At 34.3% G+C, this 20,352-nt stretch overlaps 1 protein-coding gene across 6 annotated transcripts in view; it reads right to left on the bottom strand.

Moving 5' to 3' along the window:
* Positions 1-20,352, bottom strand: part of NFAT5 (nuclear factor of activated T cells 5) — a 125,004-nt gene that overhangs the window by 29,465 nt on the left and 75,187 nt on the right. For all 6 annotated transcript variants that reach the window (XM_087870538.1, XM_087870539.1, XM_087870540.1 and 3 more), the window contains 3 exons: positions 13,686-13,820; positions 13,511-13,563; positions 7,153-7,285 (listed from right to left, as the gene is read on the bottom strand). In XM_087870538.1, coding sequence (XP_087726664.1) covers positions 7,153-7,285; positions 13,511-13,563; positions 13,686-13,820 — 321 coding nt within the window. The remainder of the gene's footprint in view (positions 1-7,152; positions 7,286-13,510; positions 13,564-13,685; positions 13,821-20,352) is intronic.

Genomic DNA, 20,352 nt, shown 5'->3' with positions numbered 1-20,352 from the left:
GGAGAATTACAGACCGATTTCCCTAATGAATATGGACGCCAAAATCCTCAACAAGATACTTGCTAATAGAATCCAACAGTACATTAAAAGGATTATCCATCACGATCAAGTGGGATTCATACCTGGGATGCAAGCGTGGTTCAATATTCGCAAATCAATCAGCGTGATACATCATATCAACAAGAAAAGTCTCAGGAACCATATGATCCTCTCAATCGATGCCGAAAAAGCATTTGACAAAATACAGCATCCTCTCCTGATTAAAACCCTTCAGAGTGTAGGAATAGAAGGTACATTTCTCAATCTCATAAAAGCCATCTATGAAAAGCCTACTGCAAATATTATTCTCAATGGAGAAAAGCTGGAAGCCTTTCCCTTAAGATCAGGAACTCGACAAGGATGCCCACTCTCGCCACTATTATTCAACATAGTACTAGAAGTCCTTGCAACAGCAATCAGACGACAAAAAGGGATCAAAGGTATTCAAATTGGCAAAGAAGAAGTCAAAATGTCTCTCTTTGCAGATGACATGATACTCTATATGGAAAACCCAAAAGAAGCCACTCCCAAACTATTAGAAGTTATAGAGCAATTCAGTAACGTGGCAGGATACAAAATCAATGCTCAGAAATCAGTTGCATTTCTATACACGAATAACGAGACCGAAGAAAGAGAAATTAGGGAATCCATCCCATTTACAATAGCACCAAAAACCATACGTTACCTTGGAATTAACTTAACCAGAGACGTAAAGGACCTATATTCTAGAAACTATAAATCACTCTTGAAAGACATTGAGGAAGACATAAAAAGATGGAAAGATATTCCATGCTCATGGATCGGAAGAATTAACATAGTTAAAATGTCCATGCTACCCAGAGCAATCTACACTTTCAATGCTATCCCGATCAAAATACCGAGGACATTTTTCAAAGAACTGGAACAAATAGTCCTTAAATTTGTATGGAAACAGAAAAGGCCCCGAATCTCCAAGGAACTGTTGAAAAGGAAAAACAAAGCTGGGGGCATCACAATGCCGGATTTCGAGCTGTACTACAAAGCTGTGATCACAAAGACAGCATGGTACTGGCACAAAAACAGACACATAGACCAATGGAACAGAATAGAGAGCCCAGAAATGGACCCTCGGCTCTTTGGGCAACTAATATTTGATAAAGCAGGAAAAAACATCCGGTGGGAAAAAGACAGTCTCTTCAATAAATGGTGCTGGGAAAATTGGACAGCTACATGCAAAAGAATGAAACTTGACCACTATCTCACACCATACACAAAAATAAACTCCAAATGGATGAAAGACCTCAATGTGAGACAGGAATCTATCAAAATTCTAGAGGAGAACATAGGCAACAACCTCTACGACATCGGCCAAAGCAACCTTTTTCATGACACATCCCCAAAGGCAAGAGAAACAAAAGATAAAATGAATTTATGGGACTTCATCAAGATTAAAAGTTTCTGCACAGCCAAGGAAACAGTCAGAAAAACTAAGAGGCAGCCCACGGAATGGGAGAATATATTTGCAAATGACACTACAGATAAAGGACTGGTATCCAAGATCTACAAAGAACTTCTCAAACTCAATACACGAGAAACAAATAAACAAATCAAAAAATGGGCAGAAGATATGAACAGACACTTTTCCAATGAAGACATACAAATGGCTAACAGACACATGAAAAAATGTTCAAAATCATTAGCCATCAAGGAAATTCAAATCAAAACCACACTGAGATACCACCTTACGCCAGTTAGAATGGCAAAAATAGACAAGGCAAGAAACAACAATTGTTGGAGAGGATGTGGAGAAAGGGGATCCCTCCTACATTGTTGGTGGGAATGCAAGTTGGTACAGCCACTCTGGAAAACAGTGTGGAGGTCCCTTAAAAAGTTACAAATTGAGCTACCCTATGATCCAGCCATTGCACTACTGGGTATTTACCCCAAAGATACAGACGTAGTGAAGAGAAGGGCCATATGCACCCCAATGTTCATAGCAGCAATGTCCACAATAGCTAAATCGTGGAAGGAGCCGAGATGCCCTTCAACAGATGACTGGATTAAGAAGCTGTGGTCCATATATACAATGGAATATTACTCAGCTATCAGAAAGAACGAGTTCTCAACATTTGCTACAACATGGACAGCACTGGAGGAGATAATGCTAAGTGAAATAAGTCAAGCAGAGAAAGACAACTATCATATGATTTCTCTCATCTATGGAACATAAGAACTAGGATGATCAGTAGGGGAAGAAAGGGATAAAGAAAGGGGGGGTAATCAGAAGGGGGAATGAAACATGAGAGACTATGGACTATGAGAAACAAACTGAGGACTTCAGAGGGGAGGGGGGTGGGGGAATGGGATAGACCGGTGATGGGTGGTAAGGAGGGCACGTATTGCATGGTGCACTGGGTGTTATACACAACTAATGAATCATCGAACCTTACATCGGAAACCGGGGATGTACTGTATGGTGACTAACATAATATAATAAAAAATCATTAAAAAAAAAAAAGTTATCAAATATACTGTACTACCAGGTAACAAAAATTCACCATTCATCTACATACAGTAGATGAAGACAGTATTTAAAAATACCAACTGAGAAACATTAGTCAATTAACTGAACTAAATTTTAAAAGAGCTGTGATGAACATATAGAATCTGTAACACTATGACTATTCCTTTTGTAAAGCCTTGGAAAAAGTAATCTTTGTTTATTATTAATGGAGAATTGCTTGACTATACTTAGTCATATCAACTACAGCTACTATGGCAATTTAAAATTTAATGGGCCTAAGAACAGGGTTCAGTTCTGAAATGATAAAGTTAAATAAATTCCAAGTTCTTGCTTAAAATGCCTATACAATAATTTTACTTAAATATTTTAGTTTCTATTTTTCAATGTATTTATTTTACATTCCCTCGCTTATTCAGAATGGAAACTGAATCACCTTACTTTCAATTTCTTTTAAATTTTTATTTATTTATTTTTAAGTAAACTGTACACCCAATGTGGGCCTTAAACTAACAACCCCGATATCCATGGTGGTATGCTCTACTGAATGAACCAGTCAGGAGCCCCACCTTATTTTCTATTTCTTATTTTTGACATGACAATGTGAAATGATAGTTATAAAGAGACTATAAAGGGCTAGTTAATTGTGAATAAAAAGATAAAATGTACACATCTAAGAATGAGGTTAAATAATTTATCCTAGTGTGCTACATAGGAGGTCCAACAAATGACACTTAGGGAATTGAATGGAAAAGAAATCCACAGACAGTTTTTTTTTTTTTTCCACAGACAGTTTTAAAGCATAACATTAATTCTAGCAATTACAGATTTTATTTATTTATTTATTTATTTATTTATTGAAGAAAGCGCGTGTGTGAGCAGGGTGCAGAGAGGCAGAGGGAGAGAGAGAGAGAGAGAGAGAATCTTTTTTTTTTTTTTTTTAAAGATTTTATTTATTTATTTGACAGAGAGAGACAGCGAGAGAGGGAACACAAGCAAGGGGAGTAAGAGAGGGAGCAGCAGGCTTTCCGCTGAGCTGGGCCCGATGCGGGGGATCGATCCCAGCACCCTGGGATCACGACCTGAGCCGAAGGCAGAGGCTTAATGGCTGAGCCACCCAGGCGCCACAGAGAGAGAGAATCTTAAGCAGAGTCCACGCCCAGTGTGGAGCCTGACTCAGGCTTGATCTCATGACCCTGAGATCATAAACTGAGTTGAAATCAAGAGTTGGACCCTTAACCAACTGAGCCACCCAGATGCCCCAACAATTACAGATTTTAAAACAGAAACTAATCTTTGAAAACATTTTAAATTTGACTTTTAAAATCAAGTTTTAGTCAGTTGTTGTTAGAGAAAAAAAATGAATAAATATTCTCTCATTTCTTACAGAAATCACCAATGCTGAGTCACTACAAAAGATAGCTAATGTGATTTATGTGTCTTAATAGACTGAAGTATAAGCTTTGGTAACTAACTAGAAATGAAACAAAGTTTTATGACCCTGCAAAGTATCCAAATGCTTGAGAACATGCACATGCAATGTGTTCTGTAGCAGCACTAGACTCAGAGAGCTTTAGAGGGGCTTGTGTCTGGCAGAGGGTGCAGAGCCAGTTTATGTTCACTTGAATCTTGCCCCAATCCTACATTTATTTATTTGTTTGTTTGTTTATTTATTTAAAAGATTTTATTTATTTATTTGACAGAGAGACACACACAGCAAGAGAGAGGGAACACAAGCAGGGGGAGTGGGAGAGGGAGAAGCAAGCTTCCAGCTGAGCAGGGAACCCGATGTGGGGCTCGATCCCCCTGAGCCGAAGGCAGACGCTTAATGACTGAGCTACCCAGGCGCCCCTCAATCCTACTTTCAGACCATGTACCAAGTACCAAAGATCCACAAATTTTCTGCATAACTATTTTAGACTATGTGTATAGCCTTAGCTTAGAAGAACTGGCTGGTGTATGAAGACCCTCTAGGTATAGAATGAAGCTAAGAAAGGGAAAAGAAAGGGGTGCCTGGGTGGCTCAGTTGGTTGGATCACTGCCTTTGGCTCAGGTCTTGATCCCAGAGTCCCGGGATCGAGCTCCACATCAGGATCCCTGGAGTCTGCTTCTCCCTCTGACCCTCCCTCCTCCCTCTCACGCTCTCTCTCTCTCTTTTTCTCTCAAATAAATAAATAAATAAATAAATAAATAAATAAATAAAATCTTAAAAAAAAAAAAAAAGAAAGAAAGAAAGGGAAAAGAAGGCTGGCAGGCTGGGGAATCCTCTTTCCTCATGTTGCCATAATCAGCTTGGAACTCCCAAGCATTCTGATAATCCTAAATTCAAATCTTGCCTTCCAGGTTGATACGAAAGTATCTTAGTCCAATTAGGAGCATAGGACATATTAATTTGCTAGTTTAACTGTAACTTTTAAATATTTAGACAAATAGTATAATAGTTGCCATTTCTACACTGAGTGAATATTAAGGTAATATTCTACACTTATGAATATTAAGGTAGGCCTAGTTTTTGCTGTTATATTTATACACCACTAAATATTCAAATGTTTAACCACAGTCCCTAGATGAATCACAACAGCAATTGGTTTATCATAATGAGATAGAGCAAATTTTCTATAACCAAGTTTTCCTAAAATCATATTCTCTCTCATGTACACCTGAAAAGATTATCACAGTTTATAAAACACAAAAAAAGTGAAATTATAGGAAGATTCTTTAATTAATTATATCATAAAGGCAGAAACTGAAGCATGAGGTCTTATTATGAAGCTTGCATACCATGTATTTATTTGATGAAGAGTTTCTGAGAGTGATTGCTATCTATTGAATACAGAATATGAAAGGAAAAACTTAAAAGAATAAACATATGTTAATGATTGCCTAAATGTGGCCAAAGACAGCCAATAAGTATATGCTGTAAATCAGAAGACTTAAAAGCTGTTTTACCTGGCAATTTTTCAAAGGGAAATTTCTAATCATCAGCATGTATCGCTAAGAAATGAGGATTCTTAATGCTAATGCTAAGCACTTCAAAGTCCTGATGTCCTTCATAATTAATCAATAAAAACAAACAACCACAAAACTTCAGTATTTTCAGGACCGTAAAATCTTTAAGGCTACTCCTTGACCATACAAATACACTTCCCTCTTCCTTTCCCACACAGATGGTAGAGAAGCTCATTAGGAAAAATGTTCTTCTGTATCAATTATGTCAGCTTTCTCCCCACACGAGTAAGCTCCTCTTCACAAAAAATATTAAATGCCACTATTTAAGTATTAACAGTTAACTAAAATGCTTTAACTACCATTAGTTTTAAGTCAAACTTTCTTGGATTTTTGAGACCTTCCTAGAAAGAACACAATCAAATATTTGGTCTTTGAGTATCTACTATTTCCTATTTTTGTTGAAACCAGTATATTATTTCTAAACTTTGCCTTTTCCTGTATGAAAATTTTTGTAATAAACTGGTGGATAATAAGCAAATGCTGTGAAATTCAGACATGATTTTTTAAAAAGGAGAGATTAAGTGATAAAAAGTTATTATATATTATATATAATATATAAAAATATGTTTTATATATATATATATATATATATATATATATATATATATATATATATATAAAGTTATCACATCAAGTGATAAAAAGTTACTATAAAGACTAGATATAACTCTGTCTTAGCTACTGTTTCCATTGCTTCTTCTTGTCAGGGCTTTTCTTCCCCTGCCATCTTTATTCACTTTGTACCTCACTGAATCCTGAACTATTTGGGAATAACATAAATGACAAGCTTACAAATATGGAGGAACTGCTAAGTCTGAAGTATGCCTGAGACTGGAATGAACTGAACCAATGGTGTAAACATAGCCGAAATCAAGCCTAGGTCAACGGAACATGTGAAGAGTTTCATTTTCCAAAATGTTCTCCCTATTTTTTTGCCAGGAAAAGGCTTTTCTTCTCTAGACAACTAAATGAATGTAGGCAAAAAATTCTTAAGATACTTCTTACCCAGAGATCTTTCAAACTTATAAACATTTCAATTGTTCTTATTGCTCTGGTTTCTAAAGCAACTACTTTACCTAAATGCTTGAAATTATATTTAAAAGGTTTATTAACCAGTAGTCTTTTGATATTTTTGACTTCACAAATTAGAAACTGTTACATGAATGTAACTCTATTTGTGATTTTATAATTTATCAATACAAGCTTATCTCTCACCTCTCCCAAAATGCATCCTATAAGGCAGACACAGACTTAACTATTAATAGCTTCCAAAGTTGTCACTTTGACCTTTCCGCACATAACAGGTACTTAATGAATGGTAATTCTTACTAAGAAGTAATCTGCATGATATAATTCTGAAGAGTAGGATGGACTTCAGAGCATACTTAGTTTTTCTTTTTTACTATTAGAGCATAGGCAGAAATATACCCTTAACGTAGGAGTAAAAACAGTATTTGGTGGCCATCTTCTTAGGAAATAATGCCCTTAGTATCAATTCATCTTAGCACACAACTTTTTCTTCTTGGTTGGCTGGTCTTCATATGCTTCCAAAGAACTAGAAATTAATTACTGATTTTAGTTCAGAATTTTTTATTTTGACATACCTGGGTCTGGAGTGTAAGTGAATGGCTGAACATCATGAGATCTTCCAGCATTGGTCACTACATATATTCCCACTGATACTGGCAAAGTTATATGTTGGTCATGATATGGGGGAACCTTCACAATAAGATGATTCTAAATTTAAAGGAAATAACAAGAGTTAAAAAAGAAGCAAAATTTAAATAAAAAAATTGAAATAATCATAATTAAGTACATTTCTTGTTAGCTGGAAAGTGTATAAAAAGTCTGACTAGAAAAAAATGCAGTTTAAAGCTCAGGGTCACAGGCATCAGGACATTAATCTTAAAATTGCTTTTAATGTTTTGCAATGGCTTACAAGGTGCTTCTCCTGTCAACTGTATCTCTTTTCCACTACCCACAGACTTGTTATACTCTGGCCACACTGACCTTCTCAGTCCATTCTTTTAACACACTAATTTTTTTTTTTTTTTTACCTCACAGTCATTACAAATTGATGGTTTCTCCTATTGGAATATTCTTCTTTCACCTCTTCAAATGGCTAGTTCCTTACCCATTTTCAGATCTTACTCAAAATGTTACCTCCACAGAAAGGCCTTCTATGACCAACCTATTTAAAGTAGCACCTCTTCCAAACCTGGTCACATAATCTTGTTTATTTCTAAAATAGCATTTATCACCACTAGAATTTATTGTGATTATTTGTTTTTTGTCTCTCTCCAATCACAAGAATTTAAGCTCCATAAGAACCCAGAATGTTTTGTTCTTTGTTCTATATCCACTGTTAAGCACCTTACACTAAATACACTACAATGTATTTGTTGAATAAAAGAATGAATAAATTTTGAGGAAAAAAAATACATCCAACAAGCACAATATCAGTTATCATATGTTTTATAAAACATTAATTGTGAGATGTACTTTGCAATGCAGTTCACAACTGCTTCCTAGCCGCTTTAATTTCCTTTTAAAGTCAAATAGAGTTCAGTGTACCTAAACCCTAGCAAATCAAAGTTATTTTTTTGTTGGAATAGTGGCAGAAGCATCCTCATAAGCAAAAAATTCATAAACGCTTCCTCAGCACTCACTCAAAGGGACTCCATCTTCTTGGAGGATACCATGATCTATATATGAGTTTGGCTCTTCTTCCCTAGTATATTACAGTAACAGGAAGGAATATTAAGGGACAGTGATTGTATTTTTCTATTGAGGATGTGATATGCAGGAGGCCAATGCTCACAAATGAGGATGACATGAGTTTGATGACATTTTTTATTTAGCTAGACTACAGCTGGACTCAGCTGACAGAACAAGTGACAAATAGGGCCAAGGTCAAGGTTTCAATTTTTGTGCACTTAATTTGTTTCTAAGCCATCTTAAAACACTCTCTGAAACAGTCACATTATAAATAAAGAAACAGCTTCTGGTTTATGGCCTTATGCCCCCTAAGCCCACTTAGCCATCTCAAAAGAAAAAAATCACTTTTTAAGACAGATGTAAAACATGTATACATGTGTGTATGTCCACAGATACTGGGGAACAAAAATCTGAAAGCACATATTCAAATGCACATGAGGTCATCAAAAAATGTATCTGCATTGATCCAACTTCTAATAAACAGTTTTAAAATCCTGTCTACTCTTAATGTTACTCTTCTGTTTAAACACTGTAACTATGTCACAAAGCAGTCCTACCTACAGTTAAAGAGATGGTTGAATGGATGGACTTGTGAGGTATCCTCCCACTCTTAAAATTATTTGTCAAATTCTATAATTGAAATTATTCTTCTGAATAAAATCTTGTTTCTTGGTAATCAGTAACAGAATTAGTATCTAAAAGTCAGATGCATTTTTGTTTAAAAACTTACTCCACTTGCTTTGGAGAGCATATTTAAATAAACCTAATTTGAAACCTTTAAAAAACCAAATGAACCTATTTTTATACTACTCCTTCATACTCCCTCAATCTGAATCTAGAAATTCTATGTGATTTGAATTAAAAACTAAGTAAATTATGAACAGTGATACAAAGTTGTTTTTAAATACTATTTTAATAAATTAAGAGCAATTAACTACCATTAAGCTAGGAGCATGATACATATAAAACATACAAAGGCTTGGGAGGCTCTTGGAGCAGGTTCAATGTTCTCTAGGGTAAAAATAGAAGCAATCTTAGAAAAATCTGCTTGGATTCAAACTAACAATTTTCTTCTTCTCAGGAGATAATCTTCTTTAGAACTTATAAAGCAATGGTGCTAGATAGTTTTCATTCTCCTAAATGATAATTTATCACTGTCACATTCATTTTGCAGTTGGGGATACACACACACACACACACACACACGCACACACACACATATAATTAGAAACAAACAACAAAACACAACTCCTAATAAAATCATTTGAAAATATATAACTTCTAAATTCTCAAGCCTTTGTTCAGTCTAGATGTTCCCCCAAATTCTGAGGATCTCTTTCGGCATTTTTCAAGAACTTTATTTCCATATTTATACTGAAAATTCCATCTTGTCCCAAACTCCAAAGCTTCTCCTTATTTTTTTATTCCTTCCCTCTAAAGAATGTAATAGAACCCAGAAGACTAAAGGTTTAGAAATAACAATCAACACAACTGTATTTTTGATACACTAATGCCTGTTTTAAGTTTTATAAAACAAGTTATTCTTAAATCGAATTTATACTTCTTAGTTTCTAATATACCCATTTTTAGCTTCTAGTTTCCTTGTTAAAATCACTTCCATATTTCAAACTGTGAAACTCTCTTGCTTTCTTTCAAAACCAACTTATCTTTAAGACTATATGTATACATACATATATACATAGAAAGAGACTATATGTATCTATATATATGTAAAAGAGATCTCTTACAGGTTGATATTTAAGATATATATCTTTTGTATATATTTAATAGGCAATTCCTACAGAATTTATCTGAAATTGTTAAAACGGGAATAGATATAATGACCCTGTGCCTACCACATTTGGTATACATGTGTATGAGACATTATTATGGTTTTGAATAGAAGAGCCAGATAATAAAAAAATAACTGTTTTCCCAGACTTCATTAATCTCAATTTTTAAGTCTGTTTTTAAAGTTTTATTCATTCTTAATCTTTACACCCAAAATGAGGCTTGAACTCACAACCCCGAGATCAAGATTTGCATGCCCCTCTGACTGAGCCAGCCAGGCACCCCTCAATTTTTAAATAAAAAAAAGTTTAATGTCTGAGGAATTGATTTTGGGGTTGCAAATAAATAGTTATCACAATTACTGATAATGGTAATTTCCAAAGTTATCTTTAAATGGTCTTTTTTATTATACCATCTTTTGGTCATTTTTTAATATTGTAGATGTCCTTTCTGTATAGGTCTGATATTTATTGACTACAATTTCTTTTCTTTTGTTTTCTGAGTACCCTTCCCTCTAAATGTTTAAATTTTTTAAATAGATTTTATTTTTTTACATAATCTCCTCACAGAGACTCAAACCCACAATCCTTAGATCAAGAGTCACATGCTCCACCAACTGAGCCAGCCAGGCACCCCTAAATGTTTAATTTTTGTTTTTTTTTTCTTTAATATAATCTATTGGATCAATTCTTTATATCTCCACTGTGATCCCATTCTAAAACACTTCCCAGAAAGTCCCTTAGGAAAAAAAAGACAGAAAGCTCTCTGAAAAAAGATTAAAATTTAAAAATGAACAGCAGAACCACAGAATTAATGAAAGATCGTATTATGTTTTAGTTTGTTATACATACTTGCTTGTAAAAACCCCAGGACCTCTAGATATAGCCACCAAATAAGGACATTAATTCCTTTCCATTCCACCATGTCTTATTTTTATGATTATTCTTCTTTAATCTACTGTAGCTGGCATAACTACCCTGAAAAAAAGTGTTTTAAGAATATTAACTACCCCATGCCTCAAAGGTAAAGAAGGAAGGAAGGAAAAAAGGAAAGAAGGAAAGAAGGAGAGAGGAAGAGGGAGAGGAAGAGTTAGAGGAAGAAAAGGAGGAGGAGAAAGAAGAGGAGGAGGAAGAGGGAGGCAGAAGATGAGGAGGAAGAGGAGAAGAAACAAAGACTTCTTAACATTAAGTTCTATATGAAAAAGCAAGTTAAGAGTATAATTTGTTGGGGCTTTCTTATTAATAGTTTGTATAATTTATAGGGCAAGTTTCTCAGTCTCTAGAACTAGTCACAGGATTAGGTAAGGAAGAGAAATTGTAACAGAATATTACTAGCAAAGGAGTTTACATTAATTTAACCAACTCATCAAAAAACTAAACATATTAATGGCACACAAAGAAGTATTGCATGGATAAATTAAGCTTCAGTCAGGACCAAAGACTATAGGCATGTAAGAGCGTGGTTGAAATCACGGTTTGAAAATGCCCTCAGAAAGAATAAAGAACCTCAGACCCCAGAGTCCTCATTTTCTTCAGAGTGAATAAAATGAACCAACAAGTTTTTCATGAGTATCTGTTAAGAGGTTAATATTATGAGGAACACGTAAGAATCATAATACATTGCCCCTAACCTTTGGGAGTCCTTGAGAGGAAGCCACTGTTGGTTCATGGGGAGTGGGAACGGTCTGATCAAAAAAGTTATATAAGAAATCATAAAATGTCAGAGTTAGAAGGAACCTCTCAAATAATCTAGTAAAGATTTACAGATTAGAAAACTGGGGCACAAAGTGACTTGTCTTATTTAGGTAACAAAGACTGTTAGTGACAAAGCAAGTGCTGTAACTTCAGTTAAGACAGAGATTGCCTGACAGTATATGTGACAAAGGAATGACTGTTATGTCCTATTATCTCTTTTTGACTGCATGTAGTAGCATAAAGCCAAAGGAAAACTTTCTACATAGTATTTATCTAGGTACGTAAGAAGCTCCACTTTATAGCATATTATTTTGTGAAGAATTAACTTTACCCTGAGGTCTAGTTTTTTCCCTTTACTGAAAGGTAATATCTTAAGACCCTAGAAATTCCTGCCTGATAGAATCTCTGACTGGGGGCTTTGTCCACTGGACAGTCTAACAATGTGATTTATGAAAGGGACTTTAGAATGTCATATCAGTTCCAACCTCTGGTGGAAGTGGAGACTAAAGGTGAGCTGCATGATGGGCAGTATGTGACTGAGCCCCCCAAAAAACTCTGGACACCAACGGCTTGCGTGAGCTTCCTGATTGATAATACTCTGCATATTGTCACACATAGATGTGCTGAGACTGTAAGGCATCCTGAGGACAACAAAAACTTCACCTTTGGGACCTTCCCAGACCTTGCTCTATGTGTCTTTCCCTTTGGCTGATTCTGATTTGTGTCCTTTTACTATAATAAAACTGAAATTAAATATAGTGTTTCCTGAGTTCTGTCAGTTATTTTAGCAAATCTAAGGGGGGAGTGGGAACCCCTAAATTTGAAGCCAACTGTCAAGAAAAGCTTGTTTAGCTAGTATCTGAACTGAAGTTTAGCTAGTATCTGAACTGAGGGAACACTGTGCCCTTTGCTTTGAGTTTGGCAATATATTTTATTGGATACATGTTTTAAATTTTATTTTTAAAAAAATACAAAGAAATAAAAAAATTTAAAAACTAAAAATTATAAACTTTTCTGATAAATTGGCCAGTCTCTAATTTTTGCCTCTTCCATCTCTCTGCTTGTTTTCATGTACTCTTTTCTACTCCTACCAGCATTTTATAGTAAATTTTAGGCTTTGGGTATTTTACACATTAGTTTGTTCCTGCTTTGCTGTCTTCTCTCCATGATCTATACCTGTATATGCTACTCTTCTGCATATGCCTTCTATATGATTTGTTCTGCTAGTCTCAACTTCTATAAGTTTGGTACTATTTGTTCTACATTCTAATTCTTAAGTCAGTTTTTTATCCTTGTTTTCAAGCTCTTTTTCCTTGTCATTTTGAAAACAATACACGGTGAGGTTCTACAAACACAGACTCTTTAATGTAAGTTTAACAAACAGTGCCTCTGTGAAAAGGTAACTAACAAACATAAAACACCTGATACAGCAGGTACTCAACAAATAAGTTTCCCTTTTATTTAACTAAATAGTAGGCTAGGATAATCCAAATCGTCAGAATAAACAAATATTAGGAAAGAAATGTCTCATTTATTAACAATGATAATTTACTAATGTTTCTAACTTTTAAAAATAGAAAACTGTCAATTCTAGCATCAGGGGAATTTTCAGTTACAGAAATTCAAGAAAGAAACTTAAATGATTTATATGAATTCCACATAAAGAAGAAATTTAATCTGCTGATTCAGGAAAATTTCAGAACAAAACTGAATTTCTCAGAGAGTAAATAATTTAACTACAAAAAGGGTTAAATTATACCTGATGAAATAATTCCATGTCAATTTCAGCTTCTGACTTCCAAGAGTTTTCATCTGATTGAAATAAAAACAGTAATTTACTAAAATTTTGAAACCGTTTTTACTTTGTAGCTATTATATCTCTAGAACAAAGCAGAACATGCGACAATCTCCATACCAGTATTATGCCTACTTACCAGAAACATTTTCTTGGAAAATAACTTTAGTTCCTTTCAGAAAGTTCTTGCCGATTAAAAATACTTCTTCCTCTCCTTTCACCGAACAGCTATGCAAGCTTTTCTTTAAGATTTCTGGCACTCCTGCTGGCTGAGCTGTGGGTACACATAAGCATTCCATAAAAAGAACCACCAACACTTATTTCTTTTCTAAAATCAGTTCCAGAAGTTGTCTTTGTTGACCCCTGAATTTGACTTCCTTTACCCTGCAACTTAACTTTCACCCTAACAGAGAAAAACCCATATTAATATGGAAAATCCATATTAATTTTTAATAACTCTGATAAGATTTTAGAGGGATGGATTAATGTCTAAGATGAGGTTTTAACTTATTATGTGTCATCTTTGTTTTATTATTATGTGAATAATAAACAAGTTTTAAAATGTGTATTTATTTAAAAAAATTTTTTGTCTTAATAATATTTTTAAAAAATTCTATTTAAAAACAAGCTTGTCCCACAAACCTAACCTCAAAAATGTCAGCTATGCTTTTGCCATTACAAGACTTCTGAGGCAATTATGTGCCTCTCGGTGGTACTGAGGGCTTCTTTAAGGATCTACACCCAGGACTCAGAGGCCCCACACCAAAAGAACACGTAAAAACAGACTGAATCTAATTCAGAATAGTTTTTTCTACCAGAGAATCTCCCTGAACTAGGATAACCTGAGGTTTAAAAATAAAATGCACTAGTTTTTCAATTATAAACACTAAATAACCATTACTAAAATAAACAAAGAAGTTGTAAAGTACTGAGGGCACACATCTAATGAATAAATTATAATCAGCCTACCAACTTTCTCATGCCAGAATTTCCTTAAGAAAATTTAATAGGTATTGCTCAGCAAAACAGGTTCCTAAGTCAAGTAAATCTGGGAAATACTGGGTTAAAGCAAAGCTAAATGAACAAAAGGATTTCTCCAAGTACTTAAAATTCTGATAAAGACTATAAATATCCAAGAAGTGAATATAGTATACAGGTTCCCCAATATATTTGACTCCAAAAACATTCTTCCTTATTGACACTTAAGGACTAGTTTTCCACCAAAATACTCTCTGGGATACTGGTGTATGCAAATAAAGAACTTTTAAGTCCTCAAAAAATTGCTCTCCAGGAGGTTAAGCACTTTGACATAGATCACACTATCTGTTGGTTTAGTAAACCCTCACAACATAAGCACTGCAAAGGTAAACTTAAATTTGGCTTGTATAACTCACCAACTTTTAAATTAATAAAAGAGTCCACTAAACTTTAGGGAAAGTTTAACTTTTTTCTCCATAGACACATATATTTAAATAGTTAATTTTATCTTTATAAGAATATCATACAGGAAATTTTTACTGTCAAAATATTCACTGCCCCTCTTTCCCTAGGTCCTTCCTTGTGGAAAGGCTGCAATTCTTGCTCCACTCATATCAGGACTGGCCATGTGATTTGTTTGTATAATGAAATATGAACTGAAATAATATGCCAGTTCCAAGGAAAAGCTTTTATAACCTCACACAGTTCCACTATCTCTCACTTACTGATACAAACAAGTATCCCGTCCTTATTAAATATTTAAATGGCAAATGACACTTTTAGCAATGTCTAAGAGTTTAAAAGAAATAGTGAATGTATGTCCATATACACCGGTTAGAACCCACAGGGTTAATGTTATGAAGAGAACGGAAAAAGTTATTGGTCAAATACTGGCAATTATATGCCCTTTTTAAATGAAGAATTAACTGAACTTATTTATAGGTTTTTAGAGTAACACTAGAACTAGACAGTTGTTTTTAAAGGACATTCAAGAAAAACATAGTAAATTTTTTAAAAAGATTTTTAAAGTAATAGCTACACTCAACATGGGGCTCGAAATCACAACCCTGAGATCGAGAGTTGCATGCTCCACTGACTGAGCCAGCCAGGCACCCCAGTAAATATTATTTGATTAGAAAACAATAAGAGGTGAAAATTTTATGGATAACTGTATTAATGAAATGAACGGAAAGTGTACAACCTTTCCCCTCATTTTCAAATACTTTATGGAAATTCCACTCCACTGACGCTTACCAGAACTTTTTTTTTCCTATTTCATTTTTTCCTTTTATGTATTAAGGGCACATGATGGCCAAATGAGGCTCCGCTGAAGGTACAACGTGTATATATCTTCTGTATATTTGTATTTACATTACACAAAGAACTAGTCTGTTACTGTTCAAGATAATTTAACTTTCAACTTTTGACCTTAAAAGGTCTTTTCTATTAAAAAGTTTAATGGTTACCTAACAGCCCAGACACCATACTAAACAAAACTAAAGTCAGTATCATTTACGGATTAACTATTTTATTTTTATCTTTAAGTAATCAGAAAGCCAGCTCTTGAAAGTGATCATACCGCTTAAAAAATTGTAACACACAAAAAAGCAGCCACTTCTCTCGTATTATAAAAACAATGTACCTCTAAGATGCTTTTCAAATAGTAGCCTCAAAAATAAAGCTGAAAAAAATTAATGAGTATCTGAATACTGAAAAATAACAGCAAATATTTCAACATGCCAAAAGAATTAGTAAAGCTTTTTAGTAATGTCTGTGAAGAGAAGGAAAGTTTACTCATTGATATTATCCTTTTCCTAAAGTTGTGGGATACATAGAAATAAGGGAAATAGAAATTTGTTAAATTCAGTCAGATTTAATCCGATATACATTATAGTGAAGAAAGCTATAGTTAGTTTTGTTATATTTTAAAAATTAGCACGGGAGGGTAGATATTAAAAAAGTATGAAAATTGATATTCTTAATTTGATATAGTATCACCAAATAATATATATAATATACCAAAACAAAAAAACATGTATACCTGCATTGTCTGGAGAAATAGAAACAGGTCAAGAATATAAAAGGGGATAATTCTTCCATCCCCTTAAAAACAAACAAGAAAACCAGATAAGGAATCCAATAGTCATTGTTAAACCAGCAAGTGAAAGCAGACCTTCTTTTTCAATTTCACAAAGCGCAACATGAATTCTGGCAATAGGCCTTCTTTCCACTGAGTGTCTCTAGTTGGAAGATCAAATGTCTGTTTCCTCTCCTCCCTTCCACCTCTATCACCTTTTGGCCCCTCTTCCTCTTCTACCTCCCTCTCATCTTCCTGTTTCCTTCTACCTCCCATTCCAATTCTAACCCTTCTTACTAACCTATTTCCTTTTTACCTCTCTTTCTATTGCAATTGCTCAAACCTGTCAAAAAGGTTATATTCATGGAAATAAACATAAATGAGGAACCCATAATGGAACATTCTCATTTTAAATAAAAAGATTTTTTGGGCCCTTTGTTTCACCGTGTATTATTTGTATGTTTACTTTTCCTCTTCCCTCATACCCCCACTCTAAAGCCTAACTGCAAGCCTCAGGCTTCCTAAAGTGGTCAGGTTAAAATTCAAATTCTTTAGCTCAGCACACAAATTTCTGTAAAACAGATCTTGTCTAGCTCTACTAGCTTCAAATCTTACTACTTTTTCATTAAAATAAATAAATAAATAAATAAATAAATAAATAAATAAATAAATATTTAGAGAGGGAAGGAGGGGCTGAGGGGGAAGGAAGGAGGTAGACAGAGAGAGGGGGAGCAGGAGAGGGAGGGGGGAAAGAGAGAATAAGCAGGGGAGAGACAGAGGGAGAGGGAGAAACAGACTCCCCGCTGAGCAGGGAGCCCAGGACCCTGAGATCATGAGGGGAGATGAAGGCAGCCGCTCAACCAACGGAGCCACCCAGGTGCCCCTATTGTATTATTGCATTTATATGAAATATTCAGAACAGGTAAATCCATACAGACAGAAAGTAGAATACTGGTTTCCAGAGTCTGGGATAAAACGGGAATGGAGAGTGACTGCTAAGACGTACAAAATTTCTTTTTTTGGTGGCAATAAAAATGTTCTAAAATTAGATAACAGTGATGGTCATACAACTTTGTGAATATGATATAACTGTACACATAAAAAGGCTCAATTGCATGGTATGCAAATTATATCTCAGTAAGCTATTATAAAAGAAAAGAAAAAAGAAACTATTATGGGACAGAAAACATGAACCTAATTGCATGTGAATTTAAGATAATTAAATGCCTACATGCCCAAACCCTAATTATAAGCTATACAACTTAAAAAGTATATCCACTATTATGTTAAAGTTGATAAAAATTAATTCTTTACTATATTCTATAGTAGGTATCAGCTCAAAACAATGAACAAAAAAAAAATCAGATTATCTCTTATCTACCATTTCCTACTTTCAACAGTTTTGTCCCTATTCTATTACATAAAAAGTGAAACTAATCATTTCTACTTTATTAATAAGAGTTGTTGTCAAGATCAAATGGGATAATGTAGTACTATTATTAATAGGAAACTCCATTAGATTAATAGTCACTAGAGAGGATGAATGACTTAACTACAGAGAAGTTGGAACCAGGGCTTGGGCAAGATTAGCCCGGTCGTCTTTCCTCCCTCTTCCGCAACTGCCTACAGGCACAAAGCATTTGTTTGAGATGGTCTGTGCCAGTTGATAAGAGGCCTGCAATTGTAGAAGGCTGCTCTGACTGGGTAGATAGATGTATCCTACTTGGGGATGAAAAAGTCCTCTTTCTAACAGTTTTATCAGTAGTCAAGCTAGCATTATCATCTCAATTTCTCTAACTCCTATGTGTCTAACTCCAATTACAAGGGAAACATTTACTTTTTAACTTCCTAAGACCTCAGCATACATGAAAGCGCTTTATAAATCATAGAGTATAAGACAGAGACAAAAGTAATATGAAAAGTAATATTGAAGTTAATACCTTTTCCTGTACATCTAGACTAATATTTAAGCAAAAGTAATAAAAAACTTAAAAATATTTCATTTTGTTGCCAGTTAAAAAATAAATAAGATTGTCTGATCAATCTACAGACCGTTAGGTAATATATTTAATGAAAACCCATGAATATCAAGTAAAATTATATTCTGAACAAAGAATGATGACATTCGTTACATACAATGACAGGTTTTCAAAAAATCAAATCACTGATCCACTAGGAATGTACAGATCAGGAGGGTTAGGGGCGCCTGGCTGGCTCAGTCAGAAGAGCATGTGACTCTTGATCTCAGGGTCATAACTTTAAGCCCCCAGTTGGGGGTAAAAATTACTTAAATAAATAAATATTTTCTAAAAAAGGAGGCTTAGACTCTTGCCTAAATGACTAGATGTAATTGATATTCATAGAAATTACTATTGGAAATATTTTAAGCTAGTTTTTTTTTAAGGAAAAAATCCTGTTTGTATGAAATTCCATGAAGATAACATTAATAAGAAATAAATACGAAAACTATCATGTAAATATATTTACAAATTAAAAGAAGTATGGGAAATTTACTGCCTAGGTACCCCTTTATTTTTTTTATTATTTTTTTCTTCTTTCGAAAATAATTTTTTTATTTGCGTGTAACTGACATACACACAACAATGTTACATTAGTTACAGGTGTACAATATAGTGATTCAATAACTGTACACCTTATGCTATGCTCACCATGAGTACAGCTACCATCTGTCACCATGCTATTACAATACCACACTGACTATATTCTCTATGTTGTACTTTTATTCTCTTTTATTCTATAAATGGAAGCCTGTATCTTCTACTCCCCTTCACCCATTTTGCTCATTCCCCAGCAACCTGGCTACCATCACTTTGTTCTTTGTATTTATAGGTCTTATTCTACTTTTTGTTTACTCACATTTGTTTTGTTTTTAGATTCTACATATAAGTGAAATCATACAGTATTTCTTTCTCTGTTGACTTGTTTCGCTTAATATGTTTCACCTATGTTGTCACAAATGGCAAGACCACATCCTTTTTGGTACCCCTTTCTTTCAAAGAAAATACTGCTCATATTTATCTAATCCAGTTTCTCTAAGCAGATGGAAAGTGACAATAAGTCAACTAAAGGAATAAAAATAAATACCCTATACCTCCATAATAAATGAATTCTACAAAAGGAAATGGAAGGGACAATATAGGTATTCAAGTAAAATACCCAATATGAAATGATACCTATTTTCTCAATTCATAAAAAGTCTAAATTACACAAATAAATCTCCTAGGTAGAGTGAACAGTTCACTAACAATCTCTTTCTGTAACCATAGTCCTAACCATCCAGAGGCTATGGCTAGGATGAAATGATTGTTTAAACTTGGTTTCAGCACTGCGATTTTAAGTGATTACATGACAATATAGCACAGTGGCTAAAAGCAGAGGCTTCGAATCCTGGTCTTACTATTTGCTAGCTATGTGACCTTGAGGGAGTTATTTAATCTAAGTCTCAGTTTCATCAACTGTAGAATGGAATCCATATAAGGTAACAGAAAGGACTAAATGATACAGCTTATAAAGTTTAACAAAATCCCTGGCATATGGTCAGAGTTCAAAGCATGTTAACTTTTATCATTGTCTGTATATCCTTTCCACTGTGTGTTGCTGTTCCTTAGGGCCATCAAATTCACCCCACACATCACCTCCCAGAGAGATATACTTTTTTTGCAATGTGGACAATATTATCATTAATAGTGATAATTAACAAGTAATAATTACAGATGAAAAATTTCAGAAA

Source organism: Ursus americanus, chromosome 21, assembly GCF_024610735.1.
Source record: "Ursus americanus isolate L20-20 chromosome 21, mUrsAme1.1.p, whole genome shotgun sequence".
NCBI lineage: Eukaryota > Metazoa > Chordata > Mammalia > Carnivora > Ursidae > Ursus > Ursus americanus.
The sequence above is the reverse complement of the archived record's forward strand: the minus strand, read 5'-3'. Positions and strand labels throughout refer to the sequence as shown.